This window comes from Myotis daubentonii, chromosome 5, assembly GCF_963259705.1.
Source record: "Myotis daubentonii chromosome 5, mMyoDau2.1, whole genome shotgun sequence".
Taxonomy (NCBI): Eukaryota; Metazoa; Chordata; class Mammalia; order Chiroptera; family Vespertilionidae; genus Myotis; species Myotis daubentonii.
In genome coordinates, this window is record NC_081844.1 from 105,500,903 (window position 1) to 105,525,330 (window position 24,428).

The 24,428-nt window shown below is 41.3% G+C and overlaps 1 protein-coding gene across 2 annotated transcripts in view; it reads left to right on the top strand.

The window, feature by feature from the left end:
- RANBP17 (RAN binding protein 17) overlaps positions 1–24,428 on the top strand; it is a 236,230-nt gene that overhangs the window by 186,431 nt on the left and 25,371 nt on the right. For both annotated transcript variants that reach the window (XM_059699170.1, XM_059699171.1), the window contains 4 exons: positions 1,290–1,372; positions 14,671–14,885; positions 16,958–17,096; positions 23,336–23,502. In XM_059699170.1, coding sequence (XP_059555153.1) covers positions 1,290–1,372; positions 14,671–14,885; positions 16,958–17,096; positions 23,336–23,502 — 604 coding nt within the window. The remainder of the gene's footprint in view (positions 1–1,289; positions 1,373–14,670; positions 14,886–16,957; positions 17,097–23,335; positions 23,503–24,428) is intronic.

Consider the following 24,428-nt stretch of genomic DNA (forward strand, 5'->3'; position numbering starts at 1 on the left):
AATTTTTTAAAACGAGGTGGAAAAAGACCTGGCAAAGAAATAAATGTGAGTATTACTCTTTTGAAAGCCATTTTTGTTTTTAACCATTCTCATAGGTGGCTTACCTTCTAAAGGAAAAGTAGCTCTGTGTTTTATATCAGAAATTTAGTTTTTATTCAATTATAATTTTTTCAACCAGATAATTGATATTATATATTACTGATAAACATGTTATAATAAAGGAAGAAGCATTGCATTATATATTGTGAAGTATTTTCTATCAGCCATAGGCAGATCATTTATATCTAGCACAGTTGTTTTAACAACTACCTAGTGAAAATCTGTAATCTCAGAAAATATGTTACCTTGTCTGTTCCTCTATAATCAAATGTGAATTATGTCTCTGCATTTTTTTTATTCAGGAATTATATACCAACAATCGGATGTTCACAATAATAAGTTATCATTGGACTTTATTCTAAAGCATTTTGAAAAAGCATAGAAAAGCAAGGATTCACTCTATTCCTGACTAACAGTCCTTTAGCAAATGTCTTTGCTTTCTGATATTTCTTTAAGCTGGTTTCATATTTTTGCTAATCCTTTTAGAAATATATCATTTTCAAAAGCACAGCAGCAAGGCATATCGGAGCCACCTAAAGCCAGAGTGTGTTAAAAAGCAAATAATCGTATCAGGACGGCGTGTCCTTTGCTCTGCCCCACAGTTCTCCCACCTCTCAGGAGCCAGGGAGGCAGAACTGCCCTCATTTGGAACCTCTGGGGTGCGGTTTTCTTGACTTGGGCTGTGTGCAATGGCAACTATAGTATGGATGTAATTTCGTGTGTTTGGAATGTGCTTAAAGTAGCAGATGAAGCTAAAGGTGCCAAGGTTTCCTGTCACTTTAGAATTTATTTTTAAAATGTGTATTGGATACAACAAGAAATCTCAAATGTAAATCTCTATCCAAGTATCTATATAAACTTACACTTACACACCTGGGGCTTCTGTTATTATCTATCAGCCACTTTGCATGGAAAGAGAAGGGTAAGAGGTTTGTAATAGAGGATGTCAGGGTACTGTTTGGACAGGTAAAAAGTGAATTCTTTGAGTCAGCAAATAAGTGAAAATAATTTTTCATGATTTTCCTAGTATCTTTGTAGAGAGAAAATTAGCATATGTATTAATGGAATGGCACTTTCAAACAGATAATTGTACTGCCGCTGCTTCTAATAAATGGAAATGCTGTGCATGTTAAGCTTGGATTTGGTTTCTTTATCTGCACAGAGAGTCTAATTTTTGCTATATTTCTTAGATCCCAGCGTTTGAATTTTGATGTATCGTCTCCTAATGGAATTCTTCTCTTCAGAGAAGCTAGTAAAATGATTTGCACTTATGGTGAGTATCTCTCTCCATATTTGTCTGCAATATAACTTTATCTCTTTGGAGGAAAGAAAGATGTTTGTTATTTTGTTATTTTGAACTTCATATCTGTATGCATTTGTGAGGTGGGTAATAGGAGTGCAAAAAGCCAGGTAGCTATATATTGGCATCAGGAGAAGTAAGCAGCATGCCTCTGACTACATATCATTCCTGACCACCTTGATGAATTTCTTTTGGAGAAAACTGCAGTGTCAGTAGGCAAAGGAAATGCACTAGGCAGAATATTAAAAAGTTATAGCATATTTGAAATTGCTAGAAGTTCTATCAGGGACTCTGCTGTCTTGGGTGAAGGAGTGCCTAGACCAGTGTCACCAGCACTGCATTTTGAGAAAATATCCTGGTAAAGAGCAGTAAATACTGTGCTGTAGGGACTGTGGGGCATTGCACCCCTGGAATCAGAGTTCAGTAGTAAAGAGTGTCCTATTCAAACTTGGTAAGGTGCTGGAATTGGGCCTTAGAACAACCATAAGCCCTAATGCTTACCAATTCCGACAGCTTCATCAGTGAAATTCTCAACTCTGGACCTTTCTGTAGCGGGGGGTCGGGTGGGGGGGAGGGGTTAGGGTGGGTGAGAATCCGCTGACTGAACACCGAGCACGGGCTGGGCCCCGGCAGTGCCCGCTCTGGGCCAGCTGTGTCCTGCGTCCTCCCTACTCCGTGCTCTTCTTTGTGGCCTGTCCTTTTTACTTTCCCAGATCAGTAGCCAACTCCAAGTACATCTGCTCTCAGAAACGGCCTGTGATTCTCGTGCATCTTTTTGAGTACCTAGAAACAAATTTTACAAAATCCCATAGAGCTTCTTTATTTTGTGTTAGGGGACAGGGGGGCGGACACGGGGCGGGGGGGGGGGGGGGCAACCATTAAAAGTATATTACTTTTTTGTTTTTAAGTAAAAGCCCATTTTTTAAAAAGGCAGAAAAACAGTTTTCTTAAAAGTGTTTTACATTGATTCCAAATATATTCTGGGTCCTGATCTGTATGCATTGTAGGCCTCTGTTAAAAATGCTTTGTTTTAATTGTACAGTTGATTTTAGAGTTGGAGACTGTAATTATATGGAAACTACAGAAATCACCTCATTAAAGACTTGCACTCTATTATTTTCATCTCTGTCCACAACTGTGTTGCCACAGCTTTTGCAACCCTTGAAAATGGACACATTGGAATCATAGAAAGTAGAAAGCTTTACCTCCTAAAGGTTAAAATGGCCCCCTTTTAAAGTTCTCAATACTGTACCACACTTCTGTGCGTGTCCAGTTCCTTTCAATGTCTTGTTATATAGAGATGTATGTCCGGACCTTTTTCCAAAAGCATGATATCTTAGAAAAAGCATAATGTTGGAGATTAAAAGATCTGAATACCAACCCTTACTAACTCCATGACCTTCAGTAAGACGCTATACATTTTTGTGCCTGGTTTTCTCATATACTATAAAATTAGGAATCCTATTGTCCCTCTGTATCTCGGGGAACTGGTCCCAGGACCCCTCAGACACTCACACCCACTGACGCTCAGATCCCTTATGTAAATTGGCATAGGATGTGTGTTTAGCCTACGTAGGATTTGTAGATAGGCTACAGCAGGGTTGCCTGAACATCACTTCCTTCACATGGATTCAAAGTAGCGCTCAGTGTGTGGCAAATTCAAGCTTTGCATTTTGGAATTTCTGGGACTTTTCCCCCAGTCATTTTAATGTGTTTTTATTGATTTCAGAGAGGAAGGGAGAGAGAGAGAGAAACATCAATGATGAGAGAGAATCATTGATCGGCCGCCTCCTGCACACCCCAGCTGGGGATCAAGCCCGCAACCTAGGCATGTGCCCTTGACCGGAATTGAACCTGGGACCCTTCAGTCCGCAGGCCACACTCTATCCACTGAGCCACGCCAGCAAGGGCTTCCCAGTTTTAGATCCCAGTTGATTGAATCTGCAAGTGCAATACAGAGGGCCGTAATGAACAGCACCTACTGACCTACTCATCTGGTCTTGGGTGAAAGGGTGGTTAATGGAGGAAAGAGCTCGGCATGGGCTGTGACCTAGAAGAGGGAGGTACGCACTGAAATGCCTCTCCTTGACCCAGCGCTGCTCCTCGCATTCAGAGTCCCCTGGCTTTGGACGGGTTCACTGGCCATATCACATGTCACATTCCTGTGCAGGGATGCCTCCTACTCAGACCACATTGCTCAGCTTCCTTCTGCCGGTAACAAGTGCTGGGTTTCCATTTCCTTACTTTTAAAAGGTAGTAGTATTTTCCATTATGAAGCAATGTATATGTAAGAATTTCTTAGTAGTCGATAGAGCTTTAGCTATAAGAATGTCAGATTCCTATTACAAATCGTTTCCCTCTTTCTGGGTGCAGGTTCTTGCACTAAGTGTCATTTTTTCCTCTGAGGCTTATTCATTACTGCAGATGGGCTGGTAAGGGCAGTGGCATCTTCCTCTGACAGCATTCCTGGACCTCTAGAACAGTGTGTGTCCAGCGAGCAACAACAGGGGGCCTCAGAACAGTGCCAAATCTGTGGGCTCCAAAGCTGCCCAGTCTGCTGTCAGGTTGTCTGACATAGAAAAAGGCATCACAGCAAAAATTGAGAAAGACAACTATGTAAGGATTGCTTTGGCGGAAGAACAAGAGGAGACAGAGGGAAACAGGAAGGGAAGGAAAAAGAGAGAGGAGGTGGAATGGAAGAGGGAAAAAAGACCCTCAAAGCGTTCTGGAGAAGTCAGGTGTTTGCTTACCCGGAAAAAAAAATAGGCTCTGCTTCTCAGTTTAGACTAATAATAATGGTAACTTCCATTTTTTTAATCAGCTATTATGTGCCCACTCCTGCCCTAGGCCATTTGTCAGACGTTAGCCCATTGAATCCTCAAGTCTGCCACTCACTAGTCATTGGGATTTGATTAAGTTGCTTAGCCACTTTTGCTTCAGTTTCTTGTTAAACAGAGAAAATAATGCCTACTTCATTAGGTGATTGTGAAGACTCAATTAGATTATGCATGAAAAGCCCTTAGAACAGTTAGCTGCTATGATTATTGTTAGGAAGAAACTGGAGCTCATGGAGGTTAAGCGATTTGCCAAATATTACAAAGCTAGACATAGCTGAACTGGAATTCAGAGTCTGAGTGACTTGAGACAACAGCCTTCCATAGTTCTTATTGCCACTTGGGAGTTGCCAAAGGAAGATTATACCTTGGATGTTTATGATGAAGCACTGTTCTTGTAAGTATGGCGATTTCTGTCCTAAAACTTGAGGGAAATCAAAGGCTCAATAGAGAAATGTCCTTCAACTTTGTCACCAATGACTTTTACATGTGCACTTTACATAGAATAATAGAAAAATATCTCTCACCTTCACTGATTCCATTGCTGACCCTGTCAGCCAGGCTGATCTTGTCTGTCTTTACTTTCTGTAATGTTTCATTACCCATGCTTTTACCTCTGGAGATTCTAACATGCTCACTGGAGCGAGACCATGTGGGTGCCATCCAGGAGTCTGGAAGGTGAGGGAGAGAGGAACTGGGAGGGCACGGGAGCCAGCATTATTTATTTCTTTGTGAGCCAAGGCGAAGGAAGGGGAAGCCCATGGAGGGAAAGGGCCAGAACATTCTGTGATCCCTTCTGTCCCCATCCGCACTGGGCTTTTTCTCTGCTCACCTCTCCTGGGCAATATTTGAGTAGCCAGGGACTGGGGGAATGCAGAGCAGGAAGACTCATTTCCAAATGCACCTGATTTGCTACATATTTTGTGGGATACCTCCACCTCCCTGCTCAATGAGACTGGCAGAAAAATAATACTTTTGATATGCTGTTTTATTTATCTGCATTCTGTCATGATATACTTTGATGTAAGTTTTTAATTTTGCTGCAGCTCTCAGCTGCTCTCGCCGTTACAGCTCGGGGTCAGCAATGAGGTTAGCCACAGTAGCACAAAACAATTTCCTGTTCGTACAGCCCAGGTAACATTTGGATGAGGATTAAATTTTACCACATTTTCTACTAGCCCAAGCCTATTATTTCTAATGAGTTTTAAATTGCTTCAAGAACATGTATTTCAAAACTTAGTGCTATGATCCGTTCAGCCCAAGCAACTTAATAAAAGAAATTTCTTTCTTAAATTTTTGGTTAAAGTGTTGCATGCAGTGTAATAAATGTTATTACTTTGGAAACCTACTTCTCAGTTTTAAGAACTGGATGTTTTTTATGCTCAATTTCCATTTGTCTAATCTTTTCTTCCCTTTGCCTCTGGGTGCTGGTATCTTTAGTGACATCTGTTGGTTGAAGAGTGCACAGAAGGGAGAAATAGTGTTTGTTTTCCTAAGACCGGCCTAGGTGGAACTGCTTTTATTTCTTCATTATGTGCCTGATTTAAGTTCATTGTGAAATGTGAACTTTAAAAATGAACAGAACAAGCTATGCTTATTCATTATACATAAGAATTGACAGCAGGGCTCTTTTTAGCATTGTATGCTCCAGGTGCATTTAAGGTATGACTTAATGATATGCATAAATTGAATTTGTAAAGTCCACGCCACTGTTATTTACTGTGACCTAGATAATAGACCAGTGGTTTTCCAACTGGGGTTCTGCAGAACCCTAAAGATCTATGACTGTGCCAAGACGCCCTCCAGAGAGGGGAGGGTGGGGGCCTCTTGCCACGTTAAGCAGAACCAGGCAGTCCTCGGGTTACTTCGGACCCATCTCCCATTCACAGCATTTATTTTAAAAAAAAAAGTTCCGTCATTTCGGCATAAGTACATATGTGCTTTATGTTTTTTATTATTTATTTACCGCAAGTAAAGGTCAGGAATTATTATCTTTCTTTTAAATTTTTTTACTGTTTCACTTCATTACTGCTGTGTATGTGCTCCATGTGAGTGACATAGGTGCTTATGTAGGTGGGTTCTGACACCGAAAATCGCGTTACGTTGCGCCGTAGGAACAGATCTCCGATGTAACCCGAGGACCTACTGCAGTGATGGCGAACCTATGACACGTGTGTCAGAGGTGACACGCGAACTCATTTTTTTGGTTGACTTTTCTTTGTTAAATGGCATTTAAATATATAAAATAAATATCAAAAATATAAGTCTTTGTTTTACTATGGTTGCAAATATCAAAAAATCTCTATATGTGACACGGCACCAGAGTTAAGTTAGGGTTTTTCAAAATGCTGACACGCCGAGCTCAAAAGGTTCGCCATCATTGACCTACTGTATATAGTTGCACTAGATTTGTTTGTAAAAGGTGTCACGTGTTTAACAAAAATTTTTATAAGAGAGCTTGAAAATTACTGGAATGTGCTAGTAGAAGTGTTGAAAGAATGAAGGCTTATGATTGTATACTCATGTTTAAATGATTGCAATAATATAGCTAAAGAATGCATTGGTCTTGAAATAACTAGAGACCTAATAAAATGTCCCCAGGAAATAATAGTTCTGGAAAACAGATTGTCAAGAACCATAGATATGGCCTTAGAACTTATCCAAATCTTGGTTGGGGACATAGAATGACACAGTAGAGTAAAGCTCACAAAAGTCTTGTGTGATAATGAGATTATTAACACCTTGAGGATCCCAACACCAGGATCAGGTGGCTTACAAAGCAAGGCCTTTAGGAATACATTCGACAGTGAAGTCAGAAGCTGCGAGTCTTAGAGAGTCCCCTTTGCCACAGCACATCTATTGACTATTTGTATGTCCTCTTTGGAGAAGTGTCGATTCAGGTCCTTTGCCCATTTTTTAATTTGATTGTTTAACTTTTTGGCGTTGAGTTTTAGAAATTCTTTATAAATTTTGGATATTAACCCCTTATCCGATGTATTATTGGTGAATATGTTCTCCCATTCAGTGGGTTGTCTTTTCATTTTGTTGATGGTTTTCTTTGCTGTGCAAAACTTTTTAGTTTGATACAGTCCCATTTGCTTAGTTTTTCTTTTCCTTCCCTTGCCGGAGAAGATACATCAGAAAAAAACATTGCTGCAAGAAATATGCAAGATTTTACTGCCTATGCTTTCTTCTCGGATTTTTATGGTTTCAAGTCTAATAGTATGTCTCTAATCCCTTTTGTGTTTCTTCTTGTGTATGGTGTAAGAAGGTGGTCTAGTTTTTTATTTTTGTTTTTTTGTGTGTGTGTGTTTTGTTTTGTTGTTTTTTTGCACGTATGTGTCCCAATTTTCCCAACACCATTTATTGATGGACTATCTTTACCCTATTGTATATTTTTGCTTCCTTTGTCAAATATTAATTGACCATAAAAGTGTAGGTTTATTTTTGGGCTCTCTATTCTTTTCTGTTGATCTATATATCTGTTTTTAATGCCAGTTCCATGCTATTTTGATTAGTAGAGGCTTATAGTATAGTTTGTCTACCAAGTGTTTTTAAATAGCTGCAAAGTACTCCATCTCATGTTCCTCCTATAATTTATTTAATTATTCTGTTTTTGAGCAATGTGATATTTGATAAACATGTAATTTTTTACTATCATGCACCATGTTTCAGTAAGCAACTGCGTACATTCAGCTTTTTTAGCTCCACTCATTCAACAAATGTATATTGAGAGCAGCAGGTGCTGTTCCAGACTCTTTGAACTGGAAAAGAAATTACTTAGGATGTTAGAAAATAATACGTGCTTTAAAAAAGAAGAAGAAGCACGTCAGGATAAGGGCATTGAGAGCACCAGGGATTGGGAAGCATGTGGCTGCATGAGTGACCGAGGTAGGCCTCATTGAGAAGATGACACTTGATCAAAGACATGTAGTAAATGAGGGCGTTTCTATGTAGGGATATCTATGGGAAGAGCATTCCAGGCTGAGGGAACACCAGGTTTTGCGTCCTGACGCAGGAGTGTGTCTGGCGTGTCTGAAGAACAGCAAGGGAGTTAGTAGCTGGAGCAGAGTGAACCAAAAGGAGAGAAATAATAAAAGCAGTGTCATTAATATCACATCCTGTCAGTCATTGTCAGGACTTTGATGCTAACTCCAAGTGAAATAGAGGGACTTTAGAAGGTTTTGAGCAGAAGAATTACATGGTTTGACATTGGCTTTGACCAAAATGATAGCAGCGGAATTGGTGAGAAGTGGTTGGAATCTGGATATATTTTAAAGGTATAGCAAATCAAATTTGTTGGTGGATTGGATATTTGGTATGAGAGAAATAATGTAGTCAAGGTATGTTGGCATAGACACCTGGAAGGATGACGTTACCATTAACTGAGATGGGGAAGGCTGAAATGGGTGTGCAGGGATCAAAAGTTCCATTTTAGTCGTGTTGAACTTGAGATACTGATTAGACATCCAAGTAGAGAGGATGAATATGGAGTTGTTATATGGTCTGAAGTTTGGAGGAAAGGTCTGGTCTCAAGAAGCAAATATGAGAATCATTGACTCTTAGATGGTATTTAAAGCTGGGAAACTAGATAAGATCACCAGTCACCAGGGTGGTGACCTAGGTTTGATCCCTGGAGTACTCCAATGTTAGGAAGAAAGGGGGAAGAGGAGAAACCAGCAAAGCAGAATGAGAAGGAGCAAATACTGAAATAAGAGAAAATCAGAAAAGTGTGTGTCTTGTAAGACAAGGAAGAAGAGATAGGCAGTCAACTATGTCAAAAGCTGCCCATGGATCAAGTAAGATGAGGGCTAAGAGTCAACCATTACACTTAGCAACAAGAAGACCACTGGGAGTCTTGAAAAGAGCACTTCCAGTGGAGTGGGTATAGAAAAGAATCAGAGAAGAAATGATGGTAGTGAATATAGACAAGTTTTTGGAGAGGTTTTGTTATAAGAGGGAATATTTTGCATGGAAGTAAGGCCAAGAGAAGGTTTTGTATTTTTTTAATGGAAGAGATAACAGCATGATTTGTATTCCAGTAAGATGATGTAATAGAAAAAAAAAAAAAAAAAGGTTGCATAGGAGGGACGAGGTGGGGATATTGTTGGTGCTTTGTCCTAAAGCACATAGAGGAGTTGGGAGCTAGTTGAACATGTTATGGGGTTGGCTTTTACAGAAGACAGTGTATGTGAGTGCATTTGCCAGTAAACAGGTAGGTGGATATGGTATCGAACAGTTAGCATTAGAATATATTCCCAAAGGTGGATTTACACATTTTTATCTTTTTAATAAATATTACTAAATTGCCTTCTAGACTGGTTGTACTAATATACATTTCCTACAGTTTTCTTAGTCTTCCCACAATCTTATCCGCACTACATGGTTTTAACCTTTTTCAGTCTAAAGGGGAAATATATTCCTCTCTAGTCTCTACAGCTTCAGTTCTATCCTAAACTATGTAGGTCCAGAGGCCATGGCTGGTTTGCAGAGAGACAGTGGGAGGAGTGACCTGAAGTCAGGACAAGCTTACAGTTCTCTCCCCATAGCTGTTCTGAGGATGAATGAAGACAGCCTGGAGAGCTGTCAGCTAAACATCAAATTCACTTTAAAATTTTAGAGATTAAAAGGGAAAAAGAAAAGATAAATCAATTTAATGGATTGCTTTATAAGCCAGGAAGTAGCATTGTTCATACTGTTGGTTCTTTCTGGCACAGCATACGCTATAGCATCGTATCCCTTGTACCTTTTTGCCCCTAAGTGTTCTGTTAAGGTACCGAGAACTGGTAGCATGTGGGGCATAGACCCCCGAGCCGTTTCTCCATCGAAGGAACAGAGGGAAGGTGGTCACAGATAAAGTGGTGACCTTCCTTTGAATTATGTACTAGAAGGAAGTGACATTATTGCACACCGCACACACCCAGCCTCTCCTCCTCCTCCTTTCCAGGCCATGGCTCCCCAGGTGTGAACTTACGGCTATTAGCTTGGAGAGAGAAATGACGCCTGGTGCTATGTGCTGTTGTAGTTGACTTTTACTGAGCACTGGGGTAAGCACTTTACATACACTGTCTCCTTTACTCCACATACATAAGAGCCTTGTGAGTTACAGGGACTGTTGTTATTCTCATCTCATAGTTGAAGAAACTGACTTACAGAGGATAATAATCTGCCCAGACACCCAGGTAGTAAGAGAAGATGTAGGATTCAAAGCCTAGGTCAGAATGACTCAGAAGCCCACCGGGTCATCACTGCATGTTTATGAACTTAATTATCTTCAGTTGGAATGTTCTCTTGTTCTCCAGTTCCCCAGCAGAGGCCTGTGGAGGGAGTTGTGCCTCTGTCAGTGTGGGGAAGAAGGGAAGAACTTCAGAGAGTCAGTCACTCAGGGAGGGGCGTGTCAGAGGAAACCATGTAAATGAAAATAGCTCGGCTGGTGTGGCTCAATGGTTGAGGGCCGACCTATGCACCAATAGGTCACGGGTTCAATTCCTGGTCAGGGCACATGCTGGGGTTGCAGGCTGAATCCCCAATAGGGGGCTTGCAGGAGGCAGCCAATCAGTGATTCTGTCTCATCATTGATCTTTCAATTTCTCTCTCCCTTCTTCTCTCTGAAATCAATAAAAAAATATTTTTTAAAATATATATCTGAAAGTAGATCTTAGATAAACCGAAGAGATATCACATCTTTATATATACATCCCTCTCTGAATCTAGATCTTGAGAGTTGGCTGGTCCGAGTGCAGTGGTGCCTTACAACTAGATCTTGAGAGTTGTCTAGAAGAGTACTTCTGAGTGCTGGAAGCTAACCAAAAACCAAACAAAAGAAGCTTCCCCAGAAGGACAGAGAGTAGAGGTTACAAAAGAGGAGCCCAAACATTCATATACACTAACACTGAGGAAAATATTTTAAGAAGCCGAGTTATCTATATCAGGCATCCTCGGGGCTTACTTCCCAGTTCATTTCCCTTATTGGTAGATCTTTTCTACTGTGCAGCATGTCCAAGAGTAAGAATGGCAGTTCCTGGCGTTGGGCCTCCATTCCCCCACTATGGCCTTTGGCCAAGTTAACCGTTCAGCGCACAGTGTTCTCCCAAGTCCCAGCATCTCGCCTCCACAGCCATTGTACCCAGGTCTAATGTCAGAGATGAACCAGCACCTCCTTCCCTGCCCCCGGTTACGGCGGATGTAGTCAGTGGGAAAAGGTGGCAGATTTTCCTTTGTGCCACTCCGATAGTACCAACGTGGCAACTGTTGGCTGGCTGCAGTGGCTGCCAGGCTGGCACTGCCTCCGTCTCCAGCTGCCTGTCGGTGTAACAGGCCTTTCTCTCAGGAGGGGCATGCTGAGAAGGAAGGAGATGGGATTTTCCAGGCACCGGATGGAGCAGGAAAGGCAAGCAGGGTGGTCACACCTATAGTGGAACATCAGAACCAAACTGCAGCCCTGTCACGTTTGTTTACAGTATTGTGAGTGTAACTGCTAGACTAAGCTACTTGAGGACAGGGCCTCCGATTTCAGTAAGTATTGTTGAATAAAGCTGAATTAGAGTCAATAAATGACAACTTAGCCACGCCTTCTCTTCCTTAGTCTTTTTTTTTTTAATTAAATTTATTGTGGTGACATTGGTTAATAAAATTATATAGATTTTACTAGTAAGTGTTCAGTTTTATAATACATCTGCATATTGCATTGTGTATTTAGTACCCAGAGGCACCATATGTTTGACCTCCTTTACCCTTTGCTACTCCCGCACCCCTCTTTCCCTCTGGGAACCACCATACTGCTGTCTGTGTCTATGAGTTTTTGTTTGTTTGCTCATTTGTATCCATAGTCTTTTATAGCCACCAGGAAATGCCCATGCCCCCGAGGCACTTGAGCACAATGAGATAAGTGTTTCCTATTTCAAAAGTATTACTCATTCTACGTTTGCATGGTCATGATGGTATACTATTCACTGTTTTAATTAACACAGATGTGTCTGAAACAGTCCAAGAGACATGCGTGCCAAATTGCAACTTTCACATGAAGGTAAACATTGTGGTTTTAAATAATTAATCCTTCTTGCTGATAAGTTAGCCATTCATTTCCCCCCCATCAGAGATCTTGGTCTGCCTATTCCATCTTGTGCTGAAGAATTTAGCACCTTTACTTCCCTCAGAAGGACATTAGCATAAAAAGATCCCAAAAGATGACCCAAAATGCATAAACCACTTCCACTCCTAGTTACTCTGGCTCTTCCCATCACATGTAACAGTGCTTTTCTTTCCTGGGAAAGGCGGGAGGGGAAAGGCCCACCTTGGTTTATATTGAATTTGAGGCAAAGGTAGAAAAGCAGTGGTTGACAGCTGTCCTGTCCGGCACTGCCCTGGCTCCTAGCCCTCCACACCTGTGCATTTCATCTGCCTGGAATCCGCTCCTCTCCCTCCAAGTTCACCTGGGAAACCGGTCGATCCTTGAGAAGTAACCTGTTCTATGATGTCTTTTCCCACTGCTCTCCTGCCCAAGCAGAGTCGTTTCTTCTCTTCCCATACATCTTGACACATCTCTGTGCGTGTGTCACCTTGCATGCAATTATTTATTTACAGCTCTGTTTCCTGCACCAGACTGAACTCCATCAGAGCAGAGATTTTATTTCATTCATTTGTTTTTCCCAGCACCTCACACACAGGAACTGCTAAGTTAATGCTGTCATATTGCATTGGATCTGTGTGGAAATCACTATCTGTAGGCGAGTTAGGTTAAGATCATGAGAGAGGGTTGATATGGAGTAAATTCCAAGGTATGCTTCGGCACTCCGGACAGTGGTTTTGTCATTCATGTGTATAAATGATAAGCAAAGCTGCATGGGCTTCCGAGGTTGCACAGAAGAAAACCTGCATATGGAAATGTTTCAGTAAGGCCAGCCAAGGGTGGTTTTATGCTTAACCTCTTAGTCCACATGTGGTTACCATAATAAACATATAGGTCAGGATTCAAACAGGGAAAGCAAGCACTGTGACACTTATGGAATAGGAAATTTGTTTTAGGAATTATTACACCTTGTACGGTCTTGGGCAAAGATGGGGAAATAGTGGGGAGAGTTGGAAGTTGAGGAGAAAAATCACTGCTCAGTCCTCCTGAAACAATGACTTGAATGGACAAGTTGGAGCTGGCAGGAAAATCTAGAAGCTTCCCACACCCAGCTGCTGGAGTGGACGTGAAAGGAGGTGGGGTGAAGGGGCTGGTGTAGTGGCATGGACCTCAGTGAGAGACTGTTGCCTCTGCATAGCTGTCGCTTTGCAAGTTTGCTGCCAAGAACTTGACAGTGAGCTTGGGATCCTTGGTCAGCAGGGCTGGTAGCTCTAGACACAGCAGGAAAGAGCAGGGACAAACTGAAACCAGTGGTATTTCTACATCTTATTCTCACCATTTCTGATCACAACGGCCTTAAGAAAATTATGGTGGCTACTTCACCTCAACCTTCCAAATCTCACACAAATTTCTGTTTTGCCTAATTCTAGCCCACAACCATACAGGAAATGGATTCTGGGAAAGTTAATTCTTATTTAGCCAAGTTGACACAGTACAAAATCACAGCAGTGTGCCTCTAAATTTTGTAAATTGCATTCAGTTTCCATTTTAGAAGCAATACTTACTTGAACAGGAAAAGGCAGAGCTAAGACACATGTACAACTTTATATTTTTTGAAAAAGCATTCTTGGGTTTTGCCTAGTAATATACTTTACTGGCAAACATTTCAGAAACAAATTGTTGGTTGTAAAAATTTTAAGGTGATTGTATAAACATTTCTTTGTCTTTTGATGGTGAACCTAGAATTTAAGTACAGTCTTTAAAGCAGTCATCTCTTGAGATCGTCTACAAAAGGATCTAAAGAGAAAAAGGAAGGAACATTTATTGTGTGCTGTGCCATGAACTTCTTATGTGTCTCATTTCATTTAATTCATATACCAAACCTGTGAGGGTCCTAAAGGTGAAGTAACTCAAGATCAAGTTCATATAAAAGGGTTGAAAATTCACCCCAGAATTTAGAGTAATTTATATCTCAGTCTAGGTTATCTTTTTCTCTTGACTTTGTTGGATATTTACATTTACTCCTACTTTTTTAACAACTTGTTGAAGAATGGATAGCATGTATTAAAGTCATAAAGTGAACTAATCTTGAGTACAACTCAATGAATTTTTATGTACCTTTGTATACATCCAGATAAAAATAGAAAATATTTCCTAATACCCTTGATTGATTTTCTTTGGGCCATTTGTGCTTCCCAGGTAAACTGCCTTATGTTTATATTTTCATTACATGAATGGTGTAATTCTTGAAACAACGGTAGGAAGTGAGCATAAGCAGTAAAGCAAAAATGTGAAATAGCCTGCCTCGTAACTGCTTTGAATTGTACCTACTTATATCACTTTCTCTTTCTGCTTTTACCCTAAAACAGGTAATCAGATCCTGTCCCTCGGGAGCCTCTCAAAAGATCAGATTTATCCAATGAAACTCAAGGGCATCTCCATCTGCTATTCGGCTCTCAAATCTGCCTTGTGTGGAAATTATGTCAGCTTTGGCGTCTTCAAGTTGTATGGGGACAACCATTTTGACAATGTACTCCAGGCCTTTGTCAAAATGCTGCTGTCGGTGTCCCACAGTGACTTGCTAGTAAGCAACCACGCATCCTGGGAGTCTTTTGTGTGAAACATGAAGTAACACCCCTGTAGGCTCAGAATTGTGATAATGAAGCCCCGGGAGTTAGCACAGCACCAGGACGTTTTACATTTTAGGACAGCATCTTGATTTAGCTTACAGACTTTGAACAACTATGGTGGCTCTATTGGTATAATTAAATGTGCAATTTTGAAAACTGCAGCTCCCACCCTCTGACAAATTAGTCGTCCAGAGTGCTCCAGGTTCTGCACCTAGAGAAAATGTAATTAGCAATTTCAACTAATTGCTTACAACTATACTTATAATTCAGCAAAGGTCTCTGTTTCTGCAGGAGAAAGTGCAGGGTTGGCTGCGGGTCCTTCCCCTTCCCTTCTCCTGTCTGCTTCCCCTGCTGTTCGGCCTGCGTGTCCACTAATAGTCTGGGTGGTGGACAGAGAGCTGACCTGGAAGCTGCACAGCCTAGTGTAGTCTCAACCCTGCCACTCACTGGTCACTCACCGCGAATCAATCACCTTCTCTATTTCTCCAGGCTTTCATTTCCTCACCTTTAAAACGAGTGAATTTAACAAAGTGATCTCTAGGTCCCTTTTCTACTCCGCCATCTAGTTTCTATGATTTATGTCAGTGGTTTTCAAGCCCTGAGGCCCATCAAAATCACCTAGGTGCTTGTCGGAGATTCAAATTCAAGGCTCCGCCACTGAACTGTGTCATTATCAGACTTTTTAAAAACATTTCTGCCTGGTTAAATAAAAGCTAATACACGACCAGTGTGATTACAGTAGTTGCTTCATAGCACAGCCAAGTTCATGCTCAGGCTTCGTTTAGGCTTTTCCACCTGCTCCCAACCCAAGGTGACAAGATCTGGGGGGTCTTCATCAGTCAGCCTGTGTGAGAAAGGCTCCTTGACATTCTGATCTATCTTCCCTCCTTCCTTCCCTCCTTCCTTCCTTCCTTCCTTCCTTCCTTCCTTCCTTCCTTCCTTTTTTATTTTTTGTTGTTGCTAATTCTCATTCAAGGATATTTTTCCCATTGATATTTTAGAGAGAGTGGAAGGGAGAGGGAGAGAGAGAGAAATGAGAGAGAAACATCTATGTGAGAGAGGCACATCGATTGGTTGGCTCCCCCATGCGCCCCATCTGGGGCAGGGATCAAACCCAGGTACATACATGCCCTTGACCAGGAATTGAACCTGTGACCCTTCAGTGCAAAAGCTAACACTCTAACCACTGAACGACACCAGCCAAGGCTCTGATCTTTTTCTAATAGACAAGCAAACTTCTAACTCAGTCATTCTGCAATTTAAGAGTGCCTCAGGCTCCCTTAGTGTATATATTTAAAATGTCCATTTTGGAACCTCTTTCCAGAACTTTTCACTTAGTGAGTCTGGAGTGAGGATCAGAAAACTGTATTTTTAACAAGCACCCACGAAGTTCTTCTGACATGGTTGTAATCTCACTTTAAGAACTACTGCTCCAGTTTACTTCTCTTTTGAGTGTACTTTTTTGATACTGGTTTGAGTTTTATTTCAGCTTTTCCAGGTATCTTTCTCATGTGCTTACCTCTTACCTGTAGTGTATGGTATATATTAAGCCATTTGCCAAATTATGATTTAGCTAGATGGTCGACAGTGCGTAAATAAAGAAGACTGTAATGCCAAATCCTATTATAATGGGAATTTTTTTTGTGTTAAAGAGAAAAAAGGTTGCCAAGCCATTGTTAGGCAATATTCAGTGTTAGAATGTTCTAGTCCCAAAAAAATAATCCAGCCTTCTAAATTCCATACTGTAGAGATTTTACTTGCATTTAAGTGTTAGTCATGTAAGATTAAGTTGGCATGACATACTACGCTGGAGCTCCAAGTTAGGATTTCTGGACATCGAAAGATTCCTATTAGAACCCTTTATGCTGAATTGAGAATCACTATGTCATTTGTTTCATATATTTATTTTATATTTGTTTTGTTTAAGTAAGTTTGCCATTTCCGATATTATAGATGGCAGTTTCCACTGGACTGTAACATGTATTTGCTTCTCTGTGGTTTGACATTCAGTATCTGTGTGTTGTAGCAATATCGGAAACTGAGCCAGTCTTATTACCCACTCCTGGAATGTCTCACCCAGGACCACATGAGCTTCATCACCAACTTGGAACCTCCTGTGCTCCTGTATGTTCTCACATCTATCTCAGAGGGGCTCACTACTCTTGGTAAGTAGCACGGAGAACATTGTTTCTAGAGGAAAAACTCTATGTGGTCTCCTAATGTATGCGCTCATTCAGATGATCATTGGAAAAAGGGGGAAAGATTGTGTGCACAGACTGAAAGACTATAACTCTGATACTCTGCCCCACAAGTCCTAGCTGCCTCGTCCTCCCCAAATTCCAGCTGTTTCTCTTCAACTCAGTGAGATGTGTTGACTTATTTGGCTTCCCCCTTCCTCGCCTGTAGCCTGGAAACTGCTTTGGGAGCGAGCTTGAGCACTTGTGTAGGTATTACCTCATTTGTTTCCTCCTCTCTGGTTTCACAGTCCTGTACTACTTGTTGTGCAGTAATTGCAAAATGTTGTTTCATATATTTTGTTCTGTTTTCTAGTTGTTTATGGCAGAAGGGAAAATTCTCATAGCAGTTAATCCTTCATGGACAGAAACTGACATCTTTTATTATTACAGTTTGGCTTGACATTCTTTTAGCTCACATCATAGTAATACTTGAAGATTTTTAATTAGTTGCAGGTGACTGCATTCTCCAAATGTGGTCTTAGGCCTGGAATCTGCATTTTAACAAGGGTCTCAAGTGAGTCTTGACAAAGTGACATTATGGAGAGAACACTGAACTTGGAATTAAGTTCCAGTGCTGCCACTTATTAAATATATGACCATGGGCGCCTACTCTGTGCCCCGTGCTGCCATAGGTGTTTTCATTTCCTTCTCAGGACCGTCTACTGATCAACTAGGTTAGATACTCTAATTGCATTGTTTGTCCTTATTTCCTACTTGATTGCAAGCTTTTGAAGGAGAGGAACCGTCTTGATCAGACTTTCCCAGTGCCTAGCACTAATAAGTACTCAATAAGTATTTATTGAGTGAATTAATCAGATAAGATTATTTTCATTACACGGATGGTAAACTGTGGCTCAGAGAGGTGAAACAGTTTGCCTAAGGTCATACAACTAATAAGTACCTGATCGAGGAGTCTTTCTAACTAAAACTCATTCATTCTTTTCATCTGCCACCCTGCTAGATATACCTGGTAAAAGTCACAGTTTCGGTGGCTAGATGCCTGGTAAAAATGGTTTTCCTTGTATTCGTGATTTTATCTTTAATATTGTTGCAAAATGGCATTGTAACCATTGGATAACTGGCAGGTGAATTGTGCTCTGTGTCTTTAAGAAAGAGAACTATTTAGATGTTGAAAGTAACCACTTGTCTTTCTCCTTTTCCAACAATAATAAATTTGCAAAGAGACATTTATAGGTATTGTTTGGGTTATTAGTAGGTTTCACTTCCACTATAGCTTCAGTGGAGAAAGTGAAAGGGAGGTACAGAAAGTTGAATCAGTGATAGTGACTTGCTTAGCATGATGTTAAAAAATTTTAGTTAATCATCATTCATTAGCATTTTTAACCTGGGCCAGCTATAATGTGGGGAAAGGTAAAGGTGAATAAGAAAAGTAATTATAGTTTCTATCCTTTTAATCACCCATCTACCATCACCAGCACCACCATCCCCGTACTCTTCTATACAGAGACCAAGCACAGGGCTTACAAAAAGCTGCTCTCAACTCATTCATTCACTCAATATCAATTGTGCACAAAACTATGTACCAGGTACATTCTAGACCTTAGCAATACCAAAGGGAATGAGACAGATAAGGTCCCTGCTCAGAGGAAGCTTATCTTCTGACCAGGAGAGATAAACAATAAACACACACACGAGAATGTCAAGTGATGATACGAGCTAAACCAAGATTTTAAATGGGATAATGAATAGAGAATGATTAAGTGTGGCTTCTTTAGAAGTGGCGGGGATAGGGGTGCACTCCCAAGAAGTAAAGGAGGGCGAAAAGGCGGAGCAAGGAAAGGTGAGGGCAGGTGAAAAGGTGAACTGACTGGAAACCGCCAGAGCTAAATGTTGAATATTAATCAGAATGTGTTATTATTTTTACCACATTCTTGAATTGGATGGACTAAATTGTATGTATGTGTGTAATATGGGAGTGAAATATTCAGGAAATAATTTAGAGACTTAGAGACCTTGTACATGTTTCCCCCACCAAAAACAAGCTAAAGAGAAGAAAGCTGTGGATTAGCTACCTACAATGACAGGCTTGGTGTTTTAGGGATTGAAATAGCCAGGTAAACAAATAAGTGAGAAGGAAGATATGTGTCATGCACTATGCTAGGGCACTTTATCTCATCACTTTCTCACATCACCTTGCATAAGTAGGTAGTATTAAGCACATTTTGCAGAGGTGCAAATTGAAGCTCTGTAAAGTCAAACATCTAGAAAATAGAGATTGAAATCTAGACCTACCTGTTTCCAAAACCACTCAAATAGGCCTTTTATTCTGAAATTACCTTTCACGCCATATTTTTTCCAAGACCTTCATACACCCTTCTGCTATGGTGAGAAATTTTGAGTCAAAGCCAAATTTCAGCTCAGTCCTATTATCTTTCTTCTGACTCTCAGTTAAGCAACTCTTTCCTACACAGTTGACTTTTCTGCACAGCTTTCTGTGATGGGTCCTAGGGAGCAGGAGGGCTATTAATGATGCATGTGTTTCCTGTGGAGACCGGTTGCAGGAGAAAAGGAGCATTGGGTTGTTCTCAGTGCCAAACAAGTGGCAACAGAAGACACAGTGCCTGGTAGGCTTACAATTGTACCCAAAATTGTCTAAATTATTGATGAATCCTTAATAGATTCTAAACACCAAGAACTAGAAAAAAATATGAAAACTCATGACTTCTTTCATGTCAAGAGAGTTTCATTATTTGAGCCTCACACAGTAGCTTGAGCTGTAAATAAAGAAAACTGATAATAAATGGATTTGAAAACTGTGGTACATCTACACGATGGAATACTATGCTGCTGTAAAAAGGAAGGAACTCTTACCATTTGCAACGTCATGGATGGAACTGGAGAGCATTATGCTAAGTGAAATAAGCCAGTCAATAAAGGAAAAATACCACATGATCTCACTCATTCGTGGACAATAGAGACCATTATAAACTTTTGAACAATAATAGATACAGAGGCAGAGCTGCCTCAAACAGATTGTCGAGCTGCAGCGGGAAGGCCGGGGAGGGTTGGGGGGCAGGAGGTAGGGGGGTAAGAGATCAACTAAAGGACTTGTATGCATGCATATGGGCATAACCAATGGACATAAGACACTGGGTGATAGGGGAGGCTAGGGGACTGTCTAGGGCGGGGGGATAAAATGGATACATATGTAATACCCTTTGTAATACTTTAAGCAATAAAAAAAAAAAAAACTGATAATAATACATAGTCCTCAGCACTGTTCATTCTGTTTTTGATCAAATGCACCCTGATCCTTCCACACTTTTCAGTCTACCCTGAAATACCATATATCCTTTCTGAGTCCCCACCCATAAATCAGCTTGCTTTTATCGCAGGGATGTATGCTCCAACCTTTGTGTCTAAAGTGTTTACCTGGCTTTTTCATAGCTGACTCAGTAGATTGGAACCTTTTAATGCAACCTGCATGGCATGTGGTCACCAAATCTATGTGAAGTCTTTCTAATTGCTCTCCACTGGTGAGGGAACCATACCTATTTCCTGCTTGCTTCCTTTTGTAGATGTTAAGTTATTTAACCCATTTACTTTCATGGTTGGGACTTCAAAGGCAGAAATGTAAAGGAAAGGAAAAAACAACCAGACTCAACAAGTCTTGACTGTTGGGCCTAGATGTTTTCCGCTACATTATACTACTGCTCAGGGTTATGAAACCAAACTCCCTTTTCTGCAAAGTAACCCAGTTAGTGGGGAGAGATAAACAGTTAATTAGTTATCAGTCAATCAATCAATCAATCAATCAAATGCCATAGCTTTGGGGGAGGGGGAGAAGCTTCTTTCTTTAAAAGCCTATAGCTCCACAGGTTCCCAAATCTATTGCCGATGCCCATCTTTTAGACTTTCATTCAACCCCTGTGATCCTGCATCAGCTACCAGCATTATCCTCGATCTTAAATGCATACGTTTGTTTTTCAAAACTTGGCCCCAATACATGGATATATGGAACAGACTGACAGAGGTCAGGGGGGAGGCGGGGAGAACTGGATAAAAGAAGAGAGTAGCCAAAGAACATTTAAGCATAGTCCATAGACACAGGCAACAGAGTGGTGAAGGCCAGAGGAGGGGTGGCAGGGCTGGGTGGAGGTGGACAAAGGTTGGGAGTGAATGGGGTCATCTGTAATAATGTCAACAATAAAAAATAAACTTGCCCCCAACCTACCCTCTCCCTATTTACTATGCCATTTCTTTCTAAAACAGCATATGTGAAAGAGCTTTTAAACGGCAGTGTTGTATCAACTGTAGGTTTTATTACTAAACACATCTCAAGACCTTTGAAAAACTTTCTCAGATGAGTTTTGCATACCCATTCTTCAGTGAATTCAGCTAATATTTCACCTGAGATCTATGACAGGCTCACACGTGTATCAGAACCTCAGAGGTGAACAAAAGGTTAAGAAACTCTTGCCGTAGGAAGTTGATAATCTGCTGCTTCTAGCCCTACTTTCCCAGTCAACTCTTTGGAGTCCACCACGTTGCCGTTTCTGAGTGCCAGAGTGTTTTCAGTGGTTCCTCTGGCTGTTCCTGTCACGAACCATAAACTCCCCAAGATCTTGTCCATATGTTAGCATTAGCCAAAAACAGCAGGACAGTGTCACACTCTGAATCAAAACCATGAGTTTGCTAGTCTGCTTAACCTCCGGACTTTATTTTCCTCATTTGAAAAATACAAGTAACAACACCTACTATATGCAAAGTGGTTTTTAGAAGTTCATTTTGGTGTACAAAGGAGACTCAGTAAATGGTTGTTCTATGTTGTCACTTTCTTGCTTAAAAAAAAACAAACTTCAATAACAACTCTGTTGCTTGATCCCCAGAGAGGGGTGTGCAGGAGGCAGCCGGTCAATGATTCTATCTCATCATTGATATTTCAATTTCTCTCTCCCTCTCCCTTAATCTCCAAAATCAATAAAAATATTTTTAAAAAATTAATAATTATAAATATAACGCCTCTGTTGCCTTTCAGGTTAAATGTAAATGTCTCAACCCATATTGGATGTCCTCAAGGAAGACCCCAACCCACTTTGTCAACCTTCCTTCTCTGACTCCCCTCCATTTTCTTTCACTCAGACTGAAAGCCCTGTTCTCTCAACACACCCGCCCCTCTCACCTTGAGAGCAGCCTGAGTGCCCTTTGTGATTTCGGGAGGTGCTGATGCTTACCTATATGCTTCTTTAATATCCAATTTTGCTTAATATCTACTTAATTTTAGTGGTTAAGAGTATAGATCCAGAGTTCCTCCTTGTCTGTTTTCCTATCATGGCTCCACAGTCGTGTAGCTCTGTGTCACTGGACAAGTCACTTACTCCCTCAGTGTCCTCCCCTGTAAATGGAGATAATGATAGCAACTATTATAATGCTGGTGTGAGGATTAACAATAATAATCGGTGTAACTAACACAGTAAGTCTCAAAAATACCAGCTTGTTTTGAAACTAGTTATTTTCTTCTCATTCAGCTCCGCAGTACATCTGACGAATGATGAGAAAGGTTAAGTGCCTCTTTCAAAATAACAATACAACAAGTAGTTGAAAAATATGGGATTTGAAACCAGAGCTGTCTGGCTCCAAAATCCATACCTTTCTACCACATATGTACCTTGTGTTAATCTCTCTACAGGAAAAAGGGCCTTCCTCGTGTCTAACTAGAATAACTTTGCCAAGCCCATCTCAGGAGCTGCCTCCTTACCCACACTCCCCTTGGTGCCCATCCAGTGTTGTCCCCTTCCCAGCCCTCCCGGCGGGGCAGCACTCATGCCACACAGAACGCTGTTACAGTGACTTAGGTGCTAGACACAACCTCTTTGGCAGCAGGGTGTTTCCCCCGAAGCAGAGCACTTTGCACCAGGTAGATACTTACTAAAGTCACTGAATTGAACAGAGGCTCTTGAAGATCACCAGTGGGAAATTCTGTCCACTTCTACCCAGGACTCATGCACTTCCTCACGTGTCTCTGCCACGTCCCACAGTGGACAACGGGTTTAAAGAATGAAGAAGGCCAAATCCCTGCCCTCGGGAATTTACAGTTTGATAAAAATCCTTTGAAACTAGGTGATTTTTTAATGGAGGCATTGTAATGAATCCGATAAAACAAACGTTTCAGTAATGCGAATGAACTCTCATTGTTATTCGTACAGATACAGTTGTCTCCTCCAGCTGCTGTACCAGTTTAGACTACATCGTCACCTACCTCTTCAAGCACATAGCAAAAGAGGGCAAGAAGCCACGCCGCTGCAGAGAGGCCACCCAGGCCGGCCAGAGGCTGTTACATTTCATGCAGCAGAACCCAGATGTCCTGCAGCAGGTAACTGGGAGTTGGTCACCTGGCTTAAGAATCAGTTTCCCAAAAGCCAGCCTGGTCCCTGACTATCTCTGAGAACACCTGGTCATGCCGAGATTCCTTACCGGTTATTCCCTAGGAGTATTTTCCCTGAAGGTAGGATATTGCACCAGCTTTAGGACTACCCAGTCTCACCTCAGTGAGGCCAGCATTCAAAAAAAAGCTCGTTCTTCCAAAGGCCTGGGAGGGGAAAAGCCAGAGCTAGAAATGGTCAACCTCTGATTTCTTCCTAGAGCCTCGAGTAATGTCATCATAATTTTGCCCTGTGAATACTTTCGGAAGCTACCATTACCTGGGCTCCCAGTCAGTCCCTGGAAACTTGCCATTCATTGTGTCATGGTTGGTATTTTTCCCATTTTAGGATGAGAAATCAAAGTTCAGATAGGTCACATTCCCAGGAGCATCCTATATAATAAATCCTATATAATAAAAGCCTAATATGCTAAGTGTCCAACCATCCAGCCAGTCACTATGACATGCACTGACCACCAGGGGGCAGATGCTCCTACCAGTAGGTTAGCTTGCTGCTGGCATCTAGCGATCGACTAGGCGAGATGGGACCGGACACGCCCTGAAGCCCTCCCGCAGTCTTTCCCCAGCCCCAATTGTGCACTGGTGGGGTCCCTCAGCCTGGCCTGTGCCCTCTCGCAATTTGGGACCCCTTGGGGGGTGTCAGCCGGTTTCAGCCCGATCCCCACAGGCCAGGCCAAGGGACCCCACCAGTGCACAAATCCATGCACTGGGCCTCTAGTTTAAAAATAAGTAATAAAGCCACAATTTTTTTATTGTCAAATGTATTTTCTGATGGGCTAATGTGTGTTAGGTCCAAGTTTAATATTGTTTTTAAAAACTTGCCGAAACCGGTTTGGCTCAGTGGATAGAGTGTCGGC